This window comes from Ornithorhynchus anatinus, chromosome 5 (genome assembly GCF_004115215.2).
Source record: "Ornithorhynchus anatinus isolate Pmale09 chromosome 5, mOrnAna1.pri.v4, whole genome shotgun sequence".
NCBI lineage: Eukaryota > Metazoa > Chordata > Mammalia > Monotremata > Ornithorhynchidae > Ornithorhynchus > Ornithorhynchus anatinus.
Window position 1 is genome coordinate 7,681,194 of NC_041732.1, and position 16,165 is coordinate 7,697,358.

The 16,165-nt window shown below is 44.1% G+C and overlaps 1 protein-coding gene across 1 annotated transcript in view; it reads left to right on the forward strand.

Annotated features, from left to right (window-relative positions):
- The window catches only part of MAP2K5 (mitogen-activated protein kinase kinase 5), a 238,924-nt gene that overhangs the window by 97,814 nt on the left and 124,945 nt on the right, over positions 1 to 16,165 (forward strand). Inside the window, 1 exon segment of the mRNA XM_029066218.2 lies at positions 3,494 to 3,542. Coding sequence (XP_028922051.1) covers positions 3,494 to 3,542 — 49 coding nt within the window.

Consider the following 16,165-nt stretch of genomic DNA (forward strand, 5'->3'; position numbering starts at 1 on the left):
GGGGTTGGGTAACATTAAACAATTGCTAAATTGAAGCCGCTCTCACGATCTAGCCAGTTTCAAGCATAACGAAGCGATTCCGCCAAGTACCATTTAATTAAATGGCTGATTTTCACATTCATTATACATCAAACTGACAACCTAAGTCTTTTAATCCAGCGTGGGTAGTTCTTTAGGTTTAGTGCATTGCAATTCACAGCTTTACTTTTTTTCTCTCTAATTATGAGTGTGAACTGCCCAGGGTGTTTGGAACTTCCTTTCCCATTGATGTTTCTGCTAAGTAGTGTCTAATCGGTTCATTTTCATGGAGAGTTCTTCCTATGAAATTTGGGGACTTCCATCTCTCTTTTTGCTAAAACGTGTTTCCTATCCTTATCTCATCTCCAGAGGAATGATTGTTATGTTGCCGTTTAGCTGGACTTTAAAGTGCAACAGCACATGGAGTAAAGATGAGCCCCTTGTGGGCAGGGACGGTATCTGTTGTTATGCTGTACTCTCCCAAGTGTTTAGTACAGTGCTTTGCACACAGTACTTACTCAATAAATACGACCGAATGAATCAATGAAAATGAAACCAGAGGCAACAACTGGACAAAAATGTGCCTGTGCTACTCGGTTATCATCTATGTAACTCAGGAAAATGGGGAATTCTCTTCCTTCAGAGAGAAGCCACTTCTTCTCTGACTCAGTAAATCCGCTCCACCTCATGCCCACTGCTGAAATAAGGCCACCTGTCCTTTCTATTCTCCCGGGGTGTGCAGTCTGAAAAGGCTCTCGGGAGTCAGCAGAAAAATGGGCACAACCTGTTTCAGAGTGCAGAACACGCACACTGGCAAATTAGAAACTTGGGAAACGAAATGAACAAAGAAGATTTTCAAATAAATGGTTCCCCAGGCCAGTGTTCACTTATTTCAGTATTTTGCCTTAATCCTCTCAATTTAAGAAAAGGTCTTTCCATGACCATCTCCGAGGGAGGCTGTCAGGGACTCGAGGCGGGAGATGGGGAGAGAGAGAGAGAAGAAAAAAGAGGGAGAGAAATCATTCAGTCCACATGGGTGCTCGTTGTGGGCAGGGAAGATTTCTGTTTACTGTTATACTGTTCTCTCCCAAGCGCTTAGTACAGTGCTTTGCACACAGAGAGCTCTCAGTAATTACGATTGAATGAATAAATGAATTAATGGGTGTAAAATCACCGAGAGTAGGGATCGTATTGATTCTGTTGTGCTCTACCCAGTGGTTAGTAGGGAGTTCTTTGCACACAGTAAGCGCTCAGTAAATGCTATTGATTGATTGACTGTTAGGTTGCGTTTCCCAATTTTCATCCCACCTTTGGCCCGCGGGCTCGCAAAATACTTTCCTCAAGTTCCTTCCCCCTGGAAAACCAAAATAGATTCTGAACATTTATTTGTTTTTAAGGTTTGGCTGGTGAATGCCAGATAGGCAAAGTGATGCACTTCAGCAGGTCAGGGACCAGAGAATCATCAGAAATATGATAGGAAGCAGAGAGTGGTGAGAGTCAAGCAGCAGACTGACAAATGGGCCACTGAGCCAGTGTTCTTACAGCCTCGATGTGGCGTTGACGTTCAAGAACCGTCTCTGGAAACTTGCAAACCCAAACCAGTTCTAACAAAACACCCAGAATTATTTTTTCTCTCTCTCCTGGTTCCTGTCAACTAGTATACAGCTCAGTCAGGGCGAACAAAAAAATGGAAGCAGTGGTGGATTGCAGACCATTCTGGCCATATTTTTTATTACTTGGGTTGGGCGACTGAGGCTTTTCCGTAGAAAGAAAGAAATATCCGAGTTACGGAAATGAGCTTGCAAGATGTTTTGCCTTCCTATCCGAACAGATTCTGCTTCTGATGCCATTTCTAGCTTTGCCTGCCATTACTTCTATTTCAGAAGTAATGACATCGTGCACTGTATTTTTGAGTGCTAATGTTGATTGAAGTTGTCCCTGAAAGATTGTGCACTTGAACTGTCAAATAGTGAGTGATTGACAGCAGCTATAAGTACTTTTAGAGTCAAGGCTTTGTCAAGTCATTGTTGCAAAACCTAGTCTACTGAATTCCAATAATATGTACTTGGTTTTCTGTGAGCAAATTGCCTGTTTCTTTGTAGAATTATGTTTCTCAGACTCATAATAGGAAAATGTCATGGCTTTTAATGATGCTAAAAAATAGTATAGCTTGCTTTTTAACTTCCTGTGACTTGTGAAGATACTTGTTAAAATCACTATTTTCTTCCCCTTGTTCTTTTTGACTCTGAAGACAATTCTGCATTTAAGGCATCCTTGCTGCTGAATGGAAATGTAATTCATCCTTCCTTTTACCATCCATAATTACTCATATTTACTATGTGCAGAGCACTGTACTAAGCACTTGGGAGAGTACAGTGCAACAGAGTCAGTAGACACGTTCCCCTCCCACGATGAACTTAGTCTAGAAGGAGAGATAAAAGTTATATGAATAAGTAAATTGGGGATATGTATTTTAGTGCTGTGGACATATATACACAAGTAAACTCCTTCCTCAGGGCCTCTGTCCTCCTGCCTCTCCCATCCTTTGTCCACAATGACCTGGCCACCTACTTTATTAAGAAAATTGACATTATCAGGCGTGAGCTCCCTAAAATCATCCTTGCCCCACCTCAGCCTCTCCTCCTTCCAGCCCCCTCTTCAACTCTCCCATCCTTTCTAGCAGTATCTCTAGAGATCTCCTGCCTTCACTCAAAAGCCACCCATTCCACCTGCGCATCTGACCCCATTCCTTTGCACCTTATCAAAACTCTAGTCCCCTCCCTAATGGCCACCTTCAACTGTTTGCTCTCCATTGGCTTCTTCCCCACTGCTTTCCAGTATGCCCACGTCTCCCCCATCCTAAAGAAACCCTCACTTGACCCTACGACTCCCTCCGATTATCACCCCATCTCCCTCTTACTGTTCCTCTCCAAGCTCCTTGAGTGAGTTTTCTATCCCTGCCGTCTCCACTTCCTTTCCTCCAATTCTACCTCTCAGCTGCCTGGGACACCGTCGACCACCCTCTTCTCCTGGAAACATTATCCAGCCGTAGCTGAGCTATCCCCGAGCTTTCTGAGCGATTCCCAAAATCAGGTTCTCAGCCCTGAAGTCTCAGGACGGAGGCTCATCTGTTGGCCGTTTAGACTGTGAGCCCGTCATTGGGCAGGGATTGTCTCCAACTATTGCCGAATTGTACATTCCAAGCGCTTAGTACAGTGCTCCGCACATAGTAAGCGCTCAATAAATACTACTGAATGAATGAATGAGTGGTCCGCAGTGGGCAAATCTACCACCGTCTTCCCCGTCGTTTCTCAGGACCCCCACCTTGGCTATCCCCATATGACTCGAGGCGCTCCTGATTCATCTTGCTCTTACCCCGGTAATGAAGTCCAGTCCAGTCAAATGTGGTCCTTCGTCTCGTTCTCCCCCTTCGACACGTCTGCTAAAACACCCCTTCTTTCTTTCTTCAATCCAGGTAGTTAAAGGCCTGACCTATTTATGGAGCTTAAAGATTTTGCACAGAGGTAAGTGGCAGACTTATTTGTGCATTTATTTTGTCCATTTATCCCGAATTCTAGAAATCATTCTAAGTTCTTGTACTTAAGTGTCGCTAACCACAGTGGCGGTGGCTTTTCATAAAATGGAAAGAGAGTGGAACTGTTCTGTCTGAATCATGTTTAAGAAGTGGTTCTTCGTGCAGAAGTGCCCAGAGATATCGCCTGACCTTTGTAACTGCTCATATACCGGTTTCATTGATGAATTCCCCCTCGACTCAAAACCTTCACTTTCGGCCCTAATCATTTTCCTTCCTGTACGGAAATTTTCCTAAATAGCGAGGGGTCAGAAAAAGTGCAGTAGTTTCATGTACAGATGATGATCGTAATGATAATAAATGATAATGATGTTTGTTAAACACTTACTGTGTGCCAGGCACTATACTAAGCGTTGGAGTGCTCAAGCAAATCGAGGTAGGCACAGTCCCTGTCCCGCATGGGGCTCATAGGCTCAATCCCCATTTTACAGAAGCGGGAACTGAGGCCTAGAGAAGTTCATTCATTCATTCAATAGTAATAATGTTGGTATTTATTAAGTGCTTACTGTGTGCAGAGCACTGTTCTAAGCGCTGGGATGTACAGGGTAATCAGGTTGTCCCACATGAGACTCACAGTCTAATCCCCATTTTACAGATGAGGTAACTGAGGCACAGAGAAGTGAAGTGACTTGCCCACAGTCACACAGCTGACAAGTGGCAGCGTTGGGATTCGAACCCATGACCTCCGACTCCCAAGCCCGTGCTCTTTCCACTGAGCCACGCTGCTTCTCAATACATTTGTCAAGCGCTTACTATGTGCCGAGCACTGTTCTAAGCACTTCCAATGTTCAAATCGGCAACAGAGAGAGACAGTCCCTGCCCATTGACGACTTACAGTCTAATCGGGGGAGACAGACAAAAGCGATAGCAATAAAGTGAAGTGACTTGCCCAGAGTCACGCAGCAGACAAGTGGCAGAGCTGGGATTAGAACCCATGATCTTCTGACTCCCAGGCCCGGGCTCTATCCACTAGGCCATGCTGCATTATCTACAGATGATAATAATTAATGCTATTTATTGACCACTGAATATGGGCAGAGCACGGTACTAAGTACAGTACAGAGCAGAGTGTAAGCACAGTACCGAGTTGGTAGATACATTCCCTGCCCACAAGGAACTCAGGGTCTAGATGGTGAGACCGAGAATAGAGAAGCAGCATGGCCTAGTGGATAGAGCATGGGTCTGGGAGTCAAGGGGACCTGGGTTCTAATCCCGGCTTCTCCAGTTGTCTGCTGTGTGACCCTGGGCAAGTCACTTCATTTCTCTGGGCTTCATTCGCCTCCTCTCTATAAATGAGATTGAAGACTGTGAGCCCCATGTGGGACAGGGATTGTGTTCAAGCTGATTAGTTTATATCGACCCCAGTGGTTAGAACAGTGCCTGGCATATAGTAAGCATTTAACAAATACCATTAAAAAATATAAATCATTAAAATTATATTAATTAAGGGTTGACTACTTAGTAATGATAATAATAATGTTGGTATTTGTTAAGCACTTACTATGTGCAGAGCACTGTTCTAAGCTCTGGGGTAGATACAGGGTAATCAGGTTGTCCCGCGTGAGGCTCACAGTCTTAATCCCCATTTTACACATGAGGGAACTGAGGCCCAGAGAAGTGAAGTGACATGCCCACAGTCACACAGCTGACAAGTGGCAGAGCCGGGATTCGAACCCATGACCTCTGACTCCCAAGCCCGGGCTCTTCTACTGAGCCACGCTGCTTCCGCCTCTCAGTGCGCCAGAAGTTCTTGTCCTCGACACACTTATGGTTACAGCCTCACTGTCAATAGTATCATCTGCGAATTAAAGAATAACCCTCCGTTTTTGCATGTTTTAGTAGTTGCTTCATGTGATAGGATGTCAAGGAAGTCCCGCCCATTAGTCATTCAGTCGTATTTATTGAACGCTTAGGGAGTCTTGTCTTATGCTGTCGAGTTGTTTCCGACCCATAGCGCCTCCATGGACGCATCTCTCCCAGAACTTCCCACCTCCATCTGCGATGGTTCTGGTCATGCATCCTCAGAGTTTGCTTGGTAAAAATCCAGAAATGGTTTACCTTCTCTCGCACATTAAACTTGAGTCTCCACCCTTAACTCTATCCCGTGCCCTTACGCTGGAGTGCTAAATGGGCTTCCTCTTGCTATTTCAATGTTCCCTAAACATCAACGTGGAGCAAATTTTAAAGTAAGAAACGGACTATAGCAGAGCATCCTCCGTGCCTCATGTCACTAACAGACCTGTTTAATTTAGCACATCTGCTCACTCTAGTCTTATGCACAGTTGGGGAATGCAGTCATACGCATGAGGTGTGATTAAAGAGAAGGCTTTTCAAAAAAGTTATGAATCGTAGGCAGGGAGAAATGTATATTTTCATCTTACAGAGCTTACAGTCTAGAGGGGGAGGCAGGCTTTAAAATAAATAAATTACAGATAGGTACATGAAATAATAGTCCATTTACATGATAATATACCCGGCAGAGCCAGGTGGTGAAGTTATGTGAGTTTTAATGCAAACCCTGATCATAGGATTGATGTCTGCTGTGTGACCTCGGGCAAGGCAAATACTAGAATATTAGCAAAGAATAAAGAAATTATTAAAAACTGTAATTATTGCTAGGGGAGTATTTAGCAAACCACCATACTAGGGAAGTTGCAGAGTCACTCAATGAGTGTCAAGATGTTGCTCTCGACAGTCAACATCATTTTACCTTGGAATCAGCTCCAAAGAGAAAAACTGTGGCCTAGTAGAAATCAATCCATCAGTGGCATTTATTGAGCACTTACTGTATGCAGAGCACTGTACTAAGCAGTTAGGAGAATACAGCACAACAGAGTTGGTGGACACATTCCTCGCTCACAGTGAGCCACAGTCTAGAAGGAAAGGGCCCAGGCCTAGGAGTCAGGGGATCTGGGTTCTAATTCCAGCTCTACCACTTTGCCTGCTGTGTGATCTCGGGCAAGTCACTCAACTTCTCTTTGCCTCAGTTTCTTCATCTGTTAAAGGGAGATTCAGTACCCATTCTCCCTTCTACTTTGACTGAGAGTCCCAAATGGGACAGGGATGTGTTCAACTTGATTATCTTATATGTTTTTCAGCACTCAGTCCAATGCTCAGCATATAGCAAGCACTTTAACAGATACCAATTATTATTAGCATCATCATTATTATCCTTAAAATATGTAACCAGCATCAAAGCATCTAGAATAGCAAGTGTCTCTTCCGAAAAGCGTATTTTGACGGATAAGGAAAACCATTTTATTCATCTGGCATCATGCTTGATTCTTTTTTAGCTTCAAAACTGTGGGCTGTGCAAATGAATAGACTATTTTGCAGTTGCCTGCATGTGAGGCTGCCAGTAAGCCCAGTTCTCCCATTATTTACAAGCTTTTCCTCCAAAAACGGAATTGCAGTGCATTCAAAAGAGACTAATGTAATCAGGAGAATCCTCCCTTCGTTCCCTGACAGCATTTTAGCCAAAATGTAGAATGAGACTTTGGGGTGTGCCATGTCTGAGGGTAATCTTGTTACTTCTAGGTGGACCTCACAGAATTCCCCAGGTTCATTCATTTATTCATTGAGTCATATTTATCGAGCACTTAGCGAATGCAGAGCACCATACTAAGAGCTTGGGAGAGTACGATACAGTAAACCGATTTTATTGTTATTTTTCAACGTCGGAGTTATTTTGACTGATACGCGGAACATTCTGAAGATCCGAGTGTTTCATTTGGAATGAGCTTCCAAAGGCTCGAGATGCATTTGCGTCTGAATCGGGAAAAAAAAATCCGGGTTGATTGGTGGAAATTTTGCCTTGGGAATTTGGCTAAAAGGATTTTCACCCCCAGATCGTGATCTCTTGAGAGGCAGAATGCTTTGGTATCGAAGAGTCCCCACCCCCCTCAGGTGGCAGGGTCCAGATGTTACCCCAGATGTGCCTGAATCATCCCAGAGTGGAAATCCTTTGGTACTATTCAGAAATCATAAGTTCTCCTCCCAAGCCTCCCTCCCTACTTAAATGCAGCTTTCCCCAAGCACGGGATAAACACAGATTGGTCATTTAAATTGGGATATTCTTGGTGGACCTGATTTCCTTAAGGCATGACCTGGTCAGAGAGGAATCCACTTGCTCCTGGGGGACAGAGGGTGTCCACGAGTACAACATTCATTCATTCAGTTGTATATATTAAGCGCTTACTGTCGGCAAAGCACTGAACTAAGCGCTTGGGAGAATACAACAGAGCAATAAACAGACACATTCCCTGCCCATAAAGAGCTTACAGTCCAGAAGGGGTGATAGACGTTAATATAAATAAATATATTCAGCACATCGCATCCAGTGGGAACTTGACGAATACCAATGCTAATAATGATAGTAAGAATTGTGATATTTGTTAAGTGCTTACTACGTACTAGGCGCTGTACTGAGCACTGGGGTGGATACATGCAGAACAGGTTGGACACAGTCTTTGTCCCATGTGAGGCAAGTGAGCTTTGTCTTCCCTTCAGCGGAGGCCAATAGAGCCCTCACAGACCTGGTTTTCAGGCCCAGCCTAAGCCAGAGGTGATGAGGGTGGAGCCCTACTCCTTTTTCCTTGGGGATCTACTCCGTCGTGGGCAGAGACCGTGTCTCTTGCATTCTACTGACCCAAGCGCTTAGTACAGGGCTCTGCACACAGAAAGTGCTCCATGAATAATAATAATGTATTGATTATTTATCTGTTAACTTATATCAATGTCTATCTCCACCTCTAGACTGTGGGCTCGTTGTGGGCCGGAATGTGTCTGTTGTTATATTGTAGTGTCCCTAGCGTTCAGTACACTGCTTTGTACACAGTAAGCACTCATTAAATAGTAATAATAGTGATGGTGTTGCTAAGCGCCATGTGCCAAGCACTGTTCTAAGCACTGGGGTGAATACAAGGTAATCGTGTTGTCCCACGTGGGACTCGCAGTCCTAATCCCCATTTTAAAGATGAGGTAATTGAGGCACAGAGAAGTTAAGTGCCTTGCCCAAAATCACTATAATTGAATGAATGACTGAATGAATAATAATTATAGTATTTGTTAAGCGCTTCCTAGGTGCCAGGGACTGTTCTAAGCCCCGGGGCAGATACAAGATAGTTGGGTTGGACACAGTCCCTGCCCCACAGAGGGCTCACAGTCTTAATCCCCACTTTCCAGATGAGGGACCTGAGACCAAGTGAAGTGACTTGCCTAAGGTCACCCAGCAGACAAGTGGCAGGGCCGGGATTAGAACTCACCACTTTGTGACTCCCGGGCTCTATCCACTAGGCCACACTATTTCCAATACCATCTATCGATCTCCCTTCAGACGTCAGTTCAGGTTAAATTAGTTAGACCTGCATCCCGAATCGTCCCACATGCGTGATCATCGTGGAGGCCGGACCCGGCGACGAGGTGCCCGAGCTAGCGTCCGGGTACAACGGCCCGGTGGCATCCCAGCCACATGGGGCAGAGGTAGTCCCGGCTGGGCCCCGGGGCCCACTGTCCGGAGCCAAGCTCCGTCCCCGCGAAGCTCCGCGTGCCGGGCTGACGTGGGATCGGTTTCTTCGTTGGCACAAAGGGAAAAGCGAGCTATCAAACACCATGTGGGGGGGCTAATTAACATCCCATGGTCCAGCAGTGTTTCCCTCAAGGGATTTCACTTTTAAATAAGCACCAGCGTGGATACACGGATCTGTCTAGATAAATACTGAGTAATGGGTTTCAAAACAGATGCATAGTTATTTTTCAGAAGTCGAAGGCCCATCTATAGAAATAAATATGCCGGGATAATACACCCCATTAAATGTATTCAGACATTTTTGCGCTAAATTTCTTGCCTAAGCCATCCACTCTCTTAACTTGAGGGTTTAAAAAAGTTATTTTTATCATTCGATGAAAGAATCCAGGCATCCTAGCAGATCTTAGTGAATAATTTTCATGATAAATAGCTTCATATTGTGTGGTTAGTACTACCGTGTTGTGATCTTAATATAGCAAATGAAACTAAAAAAAAAAATTATGATTTAGGTTCCTCAAAAAGATTAAAGAACCCATTTTATTTACCCAAAAATCCCCTTTTTATTATACCTTGAGGTTTTTTTTTCCCCCCGAAATTGATGTAGCTTTTGAGGTAAAGTTCAATCAGGCAATTAAAGATAAGAGCTTTTAAGATCAGCTCAGGCAATTAAAATAGGTAATGTAGTTGTAGCATCCACTTTTGCTGTGTGAGCTCATTATTACAGCATATTATGAAAAGCACACTGGCCCATTTTTGATTTCTCTAAATGATTTTCAATCTGGTGGCATTTGAGCCGCAGAGTCAAGTCATAAGGGGTTCTTGAAATCCTTTCTGCATCAAAGAGGGAAGCCGATTGTGCAAATGCAGCAAGGAGTCGGACAGCAAAATAAAGAGATCTGGGAGGAGAAAAGGCATTTTTCACCTCAACCTCTTGTCTCTCCCAGCCGGATTTGAGCATCTGAACTTGCGTTGACTTCAGCACAAGAAATGGGCCCTATAGTCACCCCCATTTCTTATCCCCCTCCGCCAAATAAACCACCGTCCCAGAAACGAAGGCAGGTTTTGTGCTGGCGAGGGGCAGAGGAGGGAAAAAAAAAATGATTAGAAAGAAGGTGTTGGTCAACGAGAGAGGAGAGCAAAGCTTTTCCCACCTTTAATGGCTCACTCAATAAGGCAGAAGTCCCAACTTTGGGTTTTTCAGTATGGATTTTGAAGTATGAATTCATTCCTGTCATTATCAGCCCCAAGCTCAGGAGGGGGCTTAGCATCAAAGTTTTAACATCTGATTCTGTGAGTTAAAAAACTATATTGAGGCAGCCTGAGAGGGTTGAGAGCCTGAAAGGCCTGAAAGGCCAAAGTAGTCAATTCCTAGGACCGGGGTTCTAATACCGGCACTGCCACTTATCTGCTGTGTGACCTAGGGCAAGTCACTTCACTTCTCCGGGCCTCAGTTGCCTCATCTTTAAAATGAGGATTAAGACTGTGAGCCCCTTGTGGGACATGGACTGTGTCCAACCCGATGATCTTGTATCTACCCCAGCACTTAGAACAGTGCATGGCACACAGTAGATGCTTAACACAGTTCTCTGCACACAGAAAGGGCTCAATAAATGCGATTGACTGACTGACAATGCTATTAAAAAACCAATCAATTGTATTTACTGAGTACTTACTATGTGCAGAGCACTGTGCTAAATGCTAAGCCCAACAGAGTTAGCAGACACATTCCTTGCCCGCAGTGATCTATCTATAGATAGATAAAATAGACACGTATATTCCCAAGAAGTGAAAATGGCCAGTTTGAAGCAGAAGGACGTTCCGGATTGGGGCCTCAGCCAGAGAAAAGAGTTGGAAGCAAGAGAGATTAAGAGCCGACCAGAGTTAGGTGCTGGGCTTGGGAGGAACAAAGAATGGGAGCTGGGGAATGGCAGGTGAGAAGAACAGAAATGTAAAAAGGAGAGAAACAAAGGAAATGAACAATGAGCAAGTCTTTTTGCCAGAACAGACGTTTCAGCAAACATTACAGCTTCACTTCAAAACATACATCGCCACTAATGAGGTGTTAGCCCTGCATATTAATAAACCTAAAGCCGGAGTCCTAACTATCATTACCCACATCAAACGTAACTGCAAGATTAACACCTATAACCATGTTTCTGGAAGATGTGAGAATGCTCTGACAGTAACTGCTCTCTCTTTCCCTGAGGATAAAGAGAAGAAATGGAAGGGTAATGGAAGGGAAATTTAGATTTTTTTTTTTTTGTATTTTATAATTAGCTGGAGTAGTTTTATACAAAAGTCCATGTGTGGGGAGTGAAAAAATCAGTCAAGAGTCTTGGAATTCCAGGAAAATATATGGATGGATCTGAATTAGTATTTGCTTATTTTCTATTATACAAGTGTTCCTCTAATGTAAGTGTTTTCCCTACTGCAGATGTTTAGAGCCCTCGTTGTGCCAGCAAAAATATTATTTGAATGTTTTTTGGACTTGAAGGGAACAGTCTTCTTTAGGTCCAGCTTCAGACATTTAGCCACCGCTGAGGTGGAGAAAAATGTTCAGTCCTCTCCCATTTTAATTGACGCCATTCATGAGTCCATTAGAATCCCCAAATCGATAGTATTTCTACCCAAGGGAAAGTTGGGGGGTAATGGTGAGGGGGAGAGGCCTTCCCCCCTCCCAAGGTCCAGCCCCCACCAGCCCCCGTTCCCACATACACATCCCCCGGGTCCAACCACAGCCGCCCCCCTCGCTCCACAACAGGATGGCGTCCGCAGAGGTAATTGCCTCCCTTGTTTACCATATGAAACTAGCCCCGCTCTTGTGGTTATGGGTGAAGTCTCAGGGTGAGGAGTTCCAGATTCGAACCCTGAGTCAGTCTCTGGCTCAACAATAAGTCTCACTATAAGTCCTTATGTTGCCAAACCTATCTGAGAATGATGTCTCTGTGTCCCACACTGTTACGATCCCCCCCCGAAATGGGCAGCCTAGTGCCAAATCTGTTAATCCCAAGTGGTATTTACTGAGTGCTTACTGTGTGCAGAGCACTGTTCTAAGCACTTGGGAAAGTACAGTGCATCAAAATTGGTAGACATCTCCCTGCCCACAAGGTGTGTACAGTCTAGAGGAAGAGGGACATTAAAGTAAATTACAGTTATGTGCATAAGTGCTGCAGAGCTGAGAGTGGGGTGAATATCGAGTGCTTAAAAGTTACAGTCCAAGTGCATAGGTGACACAGCACAGAGAAAGTATGGGGAATGAGGGTGCAGTCAGGGAAGCCCTCTTGGAGGAGATGTGATTTCAGGAAGACTTTTAAGGGGTGAGTGATGGTCTGTCGGATATGAAGGGGGAGAGAGTTCCAGGCCAGAGGAAGGATGTGGGCAAGGGGTCGGCGGCGAGAAAGATGAGATTGAGGTACAGGAGGAGGTGGGCTGGAGAAGCGAAGCTTTCAGATTGGGTGATAGGAAATCAGCAGGGTAAGGTAGGAAGGGCCAAGGTGGCCGAGGACTTTAAAGCCAGTGGTAAGGAGTTTCTGGTGGATGGGCAACCGTTGGAAGTTCTTGAGGACTGGGGAAATGTGGGCGGAACTTTTTTTAGAAAAACGATCCGGACGGCAGAGTTGAAGTATGGAGTAGAGAGGCAGTGAAATCAGTGAGGATGATGATGCGGCAGTCAAGGCAGGATAAGATAAGTGCTTGGATCATTGAGGAAGCAATTTGGATGGAGAGGACAGGGCAGATGGGAGCACTTTTGTGAAGGTAGAACTGACAGGATTTGGCGATACTGAATGTGTGGGTTTGATGAGAAATGAGTTCAGGATAATACCAAGGTGACGGGATTGTGAGGCAGGGAGAGTGGTGGTGTCTAGAGTGATGGGAAAGACATGGAGAGAGCTCTTGGAAGAGTACAGTACACTAGTGTTGGTAGACACGAACCTTACCTCAAGGAACTTGCAGTCTCATAAGTTCTGTGTTTCTTACTTTTATTGTTCATCACTAGGCTTTCCCTAAGAGGAGCTCATCTCATCATAGGACTTCCTAGCCTTCTAAGAATATTCTAATGGTCACCACAGTCAAGACCCCATTACTAATAATTGCGATAATACTTATGGTTTATTAAGTGCTTACTATGTGCCTGGCACTGTACTAAGCACTGGAGTTGAGTAGAAGCAAATCAGCTAGTTCAGTGCTGCTCAGATGTTTTGTTAAATAGTCCCAGTAGAAGATCATTTAACAGGCAGAAATTCCACGGCCCTTCCTGCCAAGACTTCACTTAGAAGAGGAAACTGTCCTGGAGGAAAATTCCTCCCGATGGTCTCAATTCTGTCAGAAGATGTGTGTGGCTTTATCTGACATTGCTTTAATCACCTTCACTTCAAACTTTTGCCATGGGTCATCGTGACGACCCAGAACTCAGAAAAGGATTTTGGTCTTCCTTTTTTTTTCATTATCTTCATTTTGTTCTTCATTTTCTCACCACTTAGAGGAAATGAGAGACTCTTTAAAAATGATTAAAGTTGCCAGATCTCACTGAAGTTGCTAATCTTGCAGAGTACCTGGAATTTTGACTTCCTTCTTTCTCCATTTAGCCGCTTTCTCCCGGAGAAAATATGATTCCATTTGGAAAACAATTTAAAGTCCCAAATTGGAACACTGTTCCTTTGACACGATGGCATCTTCAAACCAAAGGACAGCTCTAATACTACAAAATGAAACGATTTGACAAAATCAATTGAAATGACTTTTCAAAATAATCTATTATTTAGCAGAGAGTTAGTAAATGTTGGCAGCCGTTGTGCAGGAGGTTTAAGTGAGAAATCTTGGCAAACCTTTAACTGCTAGAGTAATTAAAGAGAAGCAGTGCGGCCTAGTGGATGTGAACTTAATAAGGCTCTGAAGATGGGGAGAGTGAAGTTCGGGCATATATGGAGGGGGAAGGAACTCTGGACAAGAAGGAGGATGTGGGCAAGGGGTCGGTGGCTGTGATAGACCGGATCAGGGCACAGTGACCAAGCTGGCCCTAGGGGACCAAAGGGTGCAAGGTGGATTCTAGTAGGAGATCAGCCAGCTAAGGCAGGAGGGGGCAAGCTGCTTGAGTGCTTTAAACGCTGTGTTCTGCCTAGAATAAATGCTGCTGATAAATTTAATCAACAGGGAATAAGTCAAAGGCAGATAGGTGGACCTCGTGTGCTTTGAGAGCAGACTTAATAAGCCATTATGCAGAGAGTAAGAGAAAGGAGCCTGGGCTCACAGGCTGAATCCCCATGTTGCAGATGAGGTAACTGAGGCCCAGAGAAGTGAAGTGACTTACCCAAGGTCACACAGCAGACGTGGCGAAGCTGGGATTAGAGCCCATGACCTAGTGACTCTCAGGCCCTGCTCTATCCATTACGCCATGCCGATTCTCCTATGTAAACAAAAATGCTACCTAGGAGAGTGCATCACAAATAGGAACATATTCCTTCACCATAATGATGCTTCATAAAGAATCATTTTTATTTACAAGTACTAGTGATGAGAGGATAATGACCCCTTTTGGCTCTGGTTTAAAAATCCTTTAAATATTATCTTCTAAGTGCAAATATTAATCACACATCGATGCGGCAGTAGATCATAACTCGTGAACACTTGTGTTTTTGAAAAAAAAAAAAAAAGACAGCCCATTAACTGAGGTAAACAAACTAGTTTAATGACTCTGGGATGTTGATTATTCCTCAGCTTCAACTACCCAAACGGATGTCTTTAGAAATTAAGGCTTCTTTTCCATGCGGGACCCTTTCTTTGCTTCTGGAAAGTTCTGGCGATTGCAATATATATGGAAGAGATGATTGGAAAAGAAAAAGAACTCAATTCATTCAATAGTATTTATTGAGCACTTACTATGTGCAGAACACTGTACTCAGCGCTTGGAATGTACAATTGGGCAACAGATAGAGACAGTCCTTGCCCATTGACGGGCTTACAGTCTGCACTGTCCATTTTAAAAGTGCTAATATTGAAAGAGAATGTGATGTTCCTGCCATGCTAGGCTTATTTTGTTGTGGGTTATCTTTAAGTCAGGGATGGTCGTGCAGATTCTTTCAAGAATGAAAGTTTAATATATCATTGTAGACTCACTTTTGAGGGGAAAAAAAACACCTTGCTGTGCATAATCAAATTTGAAATCATATGTCTCTATCCTGCAATTCTTGTTTTTAAGTCAAAGCAGGAGGTGGGGTAATTTAAAAATGTTTTAAAGCTGAATGGGCTACAGAGTTTCTGCAGTTAAATAATCTCTTCCCTTTGATCTCTGTTTCCAAGGACCTGGTTTAATAATAGTAATAATAGTTGTGGTATTTTTAAGTTCTTACTATGTGCCCGGCACTGTGCTCTGTGCTGGAGTGGATACAAGCAAATCAGGTTTGACACAGTCCCTCTCCCACTTGGGGCTCACAGTCTCAATCCCCATTTTACAGACGAGGGAACTGAGGAGAGAAGTGAAGTGACTTTCCCAAGGTCACAGCATAGACGAGTGGCAGAGTCGGGATTAGAACCCATGACTTATGGTTTAGGGAGTCAGAGAAAGTCTGAGAAGAGACATAAATGATGGTAGTTAAGTGCTCGTTTTCTAGCAAGCACTTTACTAAGTACTGAGGTAAATGCAGGATAATCAGGTCAGACATAGGCCTGGGACTCCCAGTTTCAGTAGGAAGAGGTTCAGGTATTTAATCCCCATTTTACGGATGAGGAAGCACAGTGAAATGAAGTGACTTGCCCAAATTAAACAGCAGGCAAATAGCAGAGCTGTGATTTGAACCCAGGTCCTCTGATTCCCAGATCCGTGTTCTTTGCACTAGGCCATGCGCTATCCATTTTTTTCCACTGTTTTTCACCTTCCCTTATTTGTCTATCGTCAGTCCTTCCTCCCTCCTATACCTACTTAGAAGCAGCGTGGCTCAGTGGAAAGAGCCTCGGGATACAGAGGTCATGGGTTCTACTCCCGGCTCAGCCACTTGTCAGCTGTGTGACTTTGGGCAAGTCACTTAACTTCT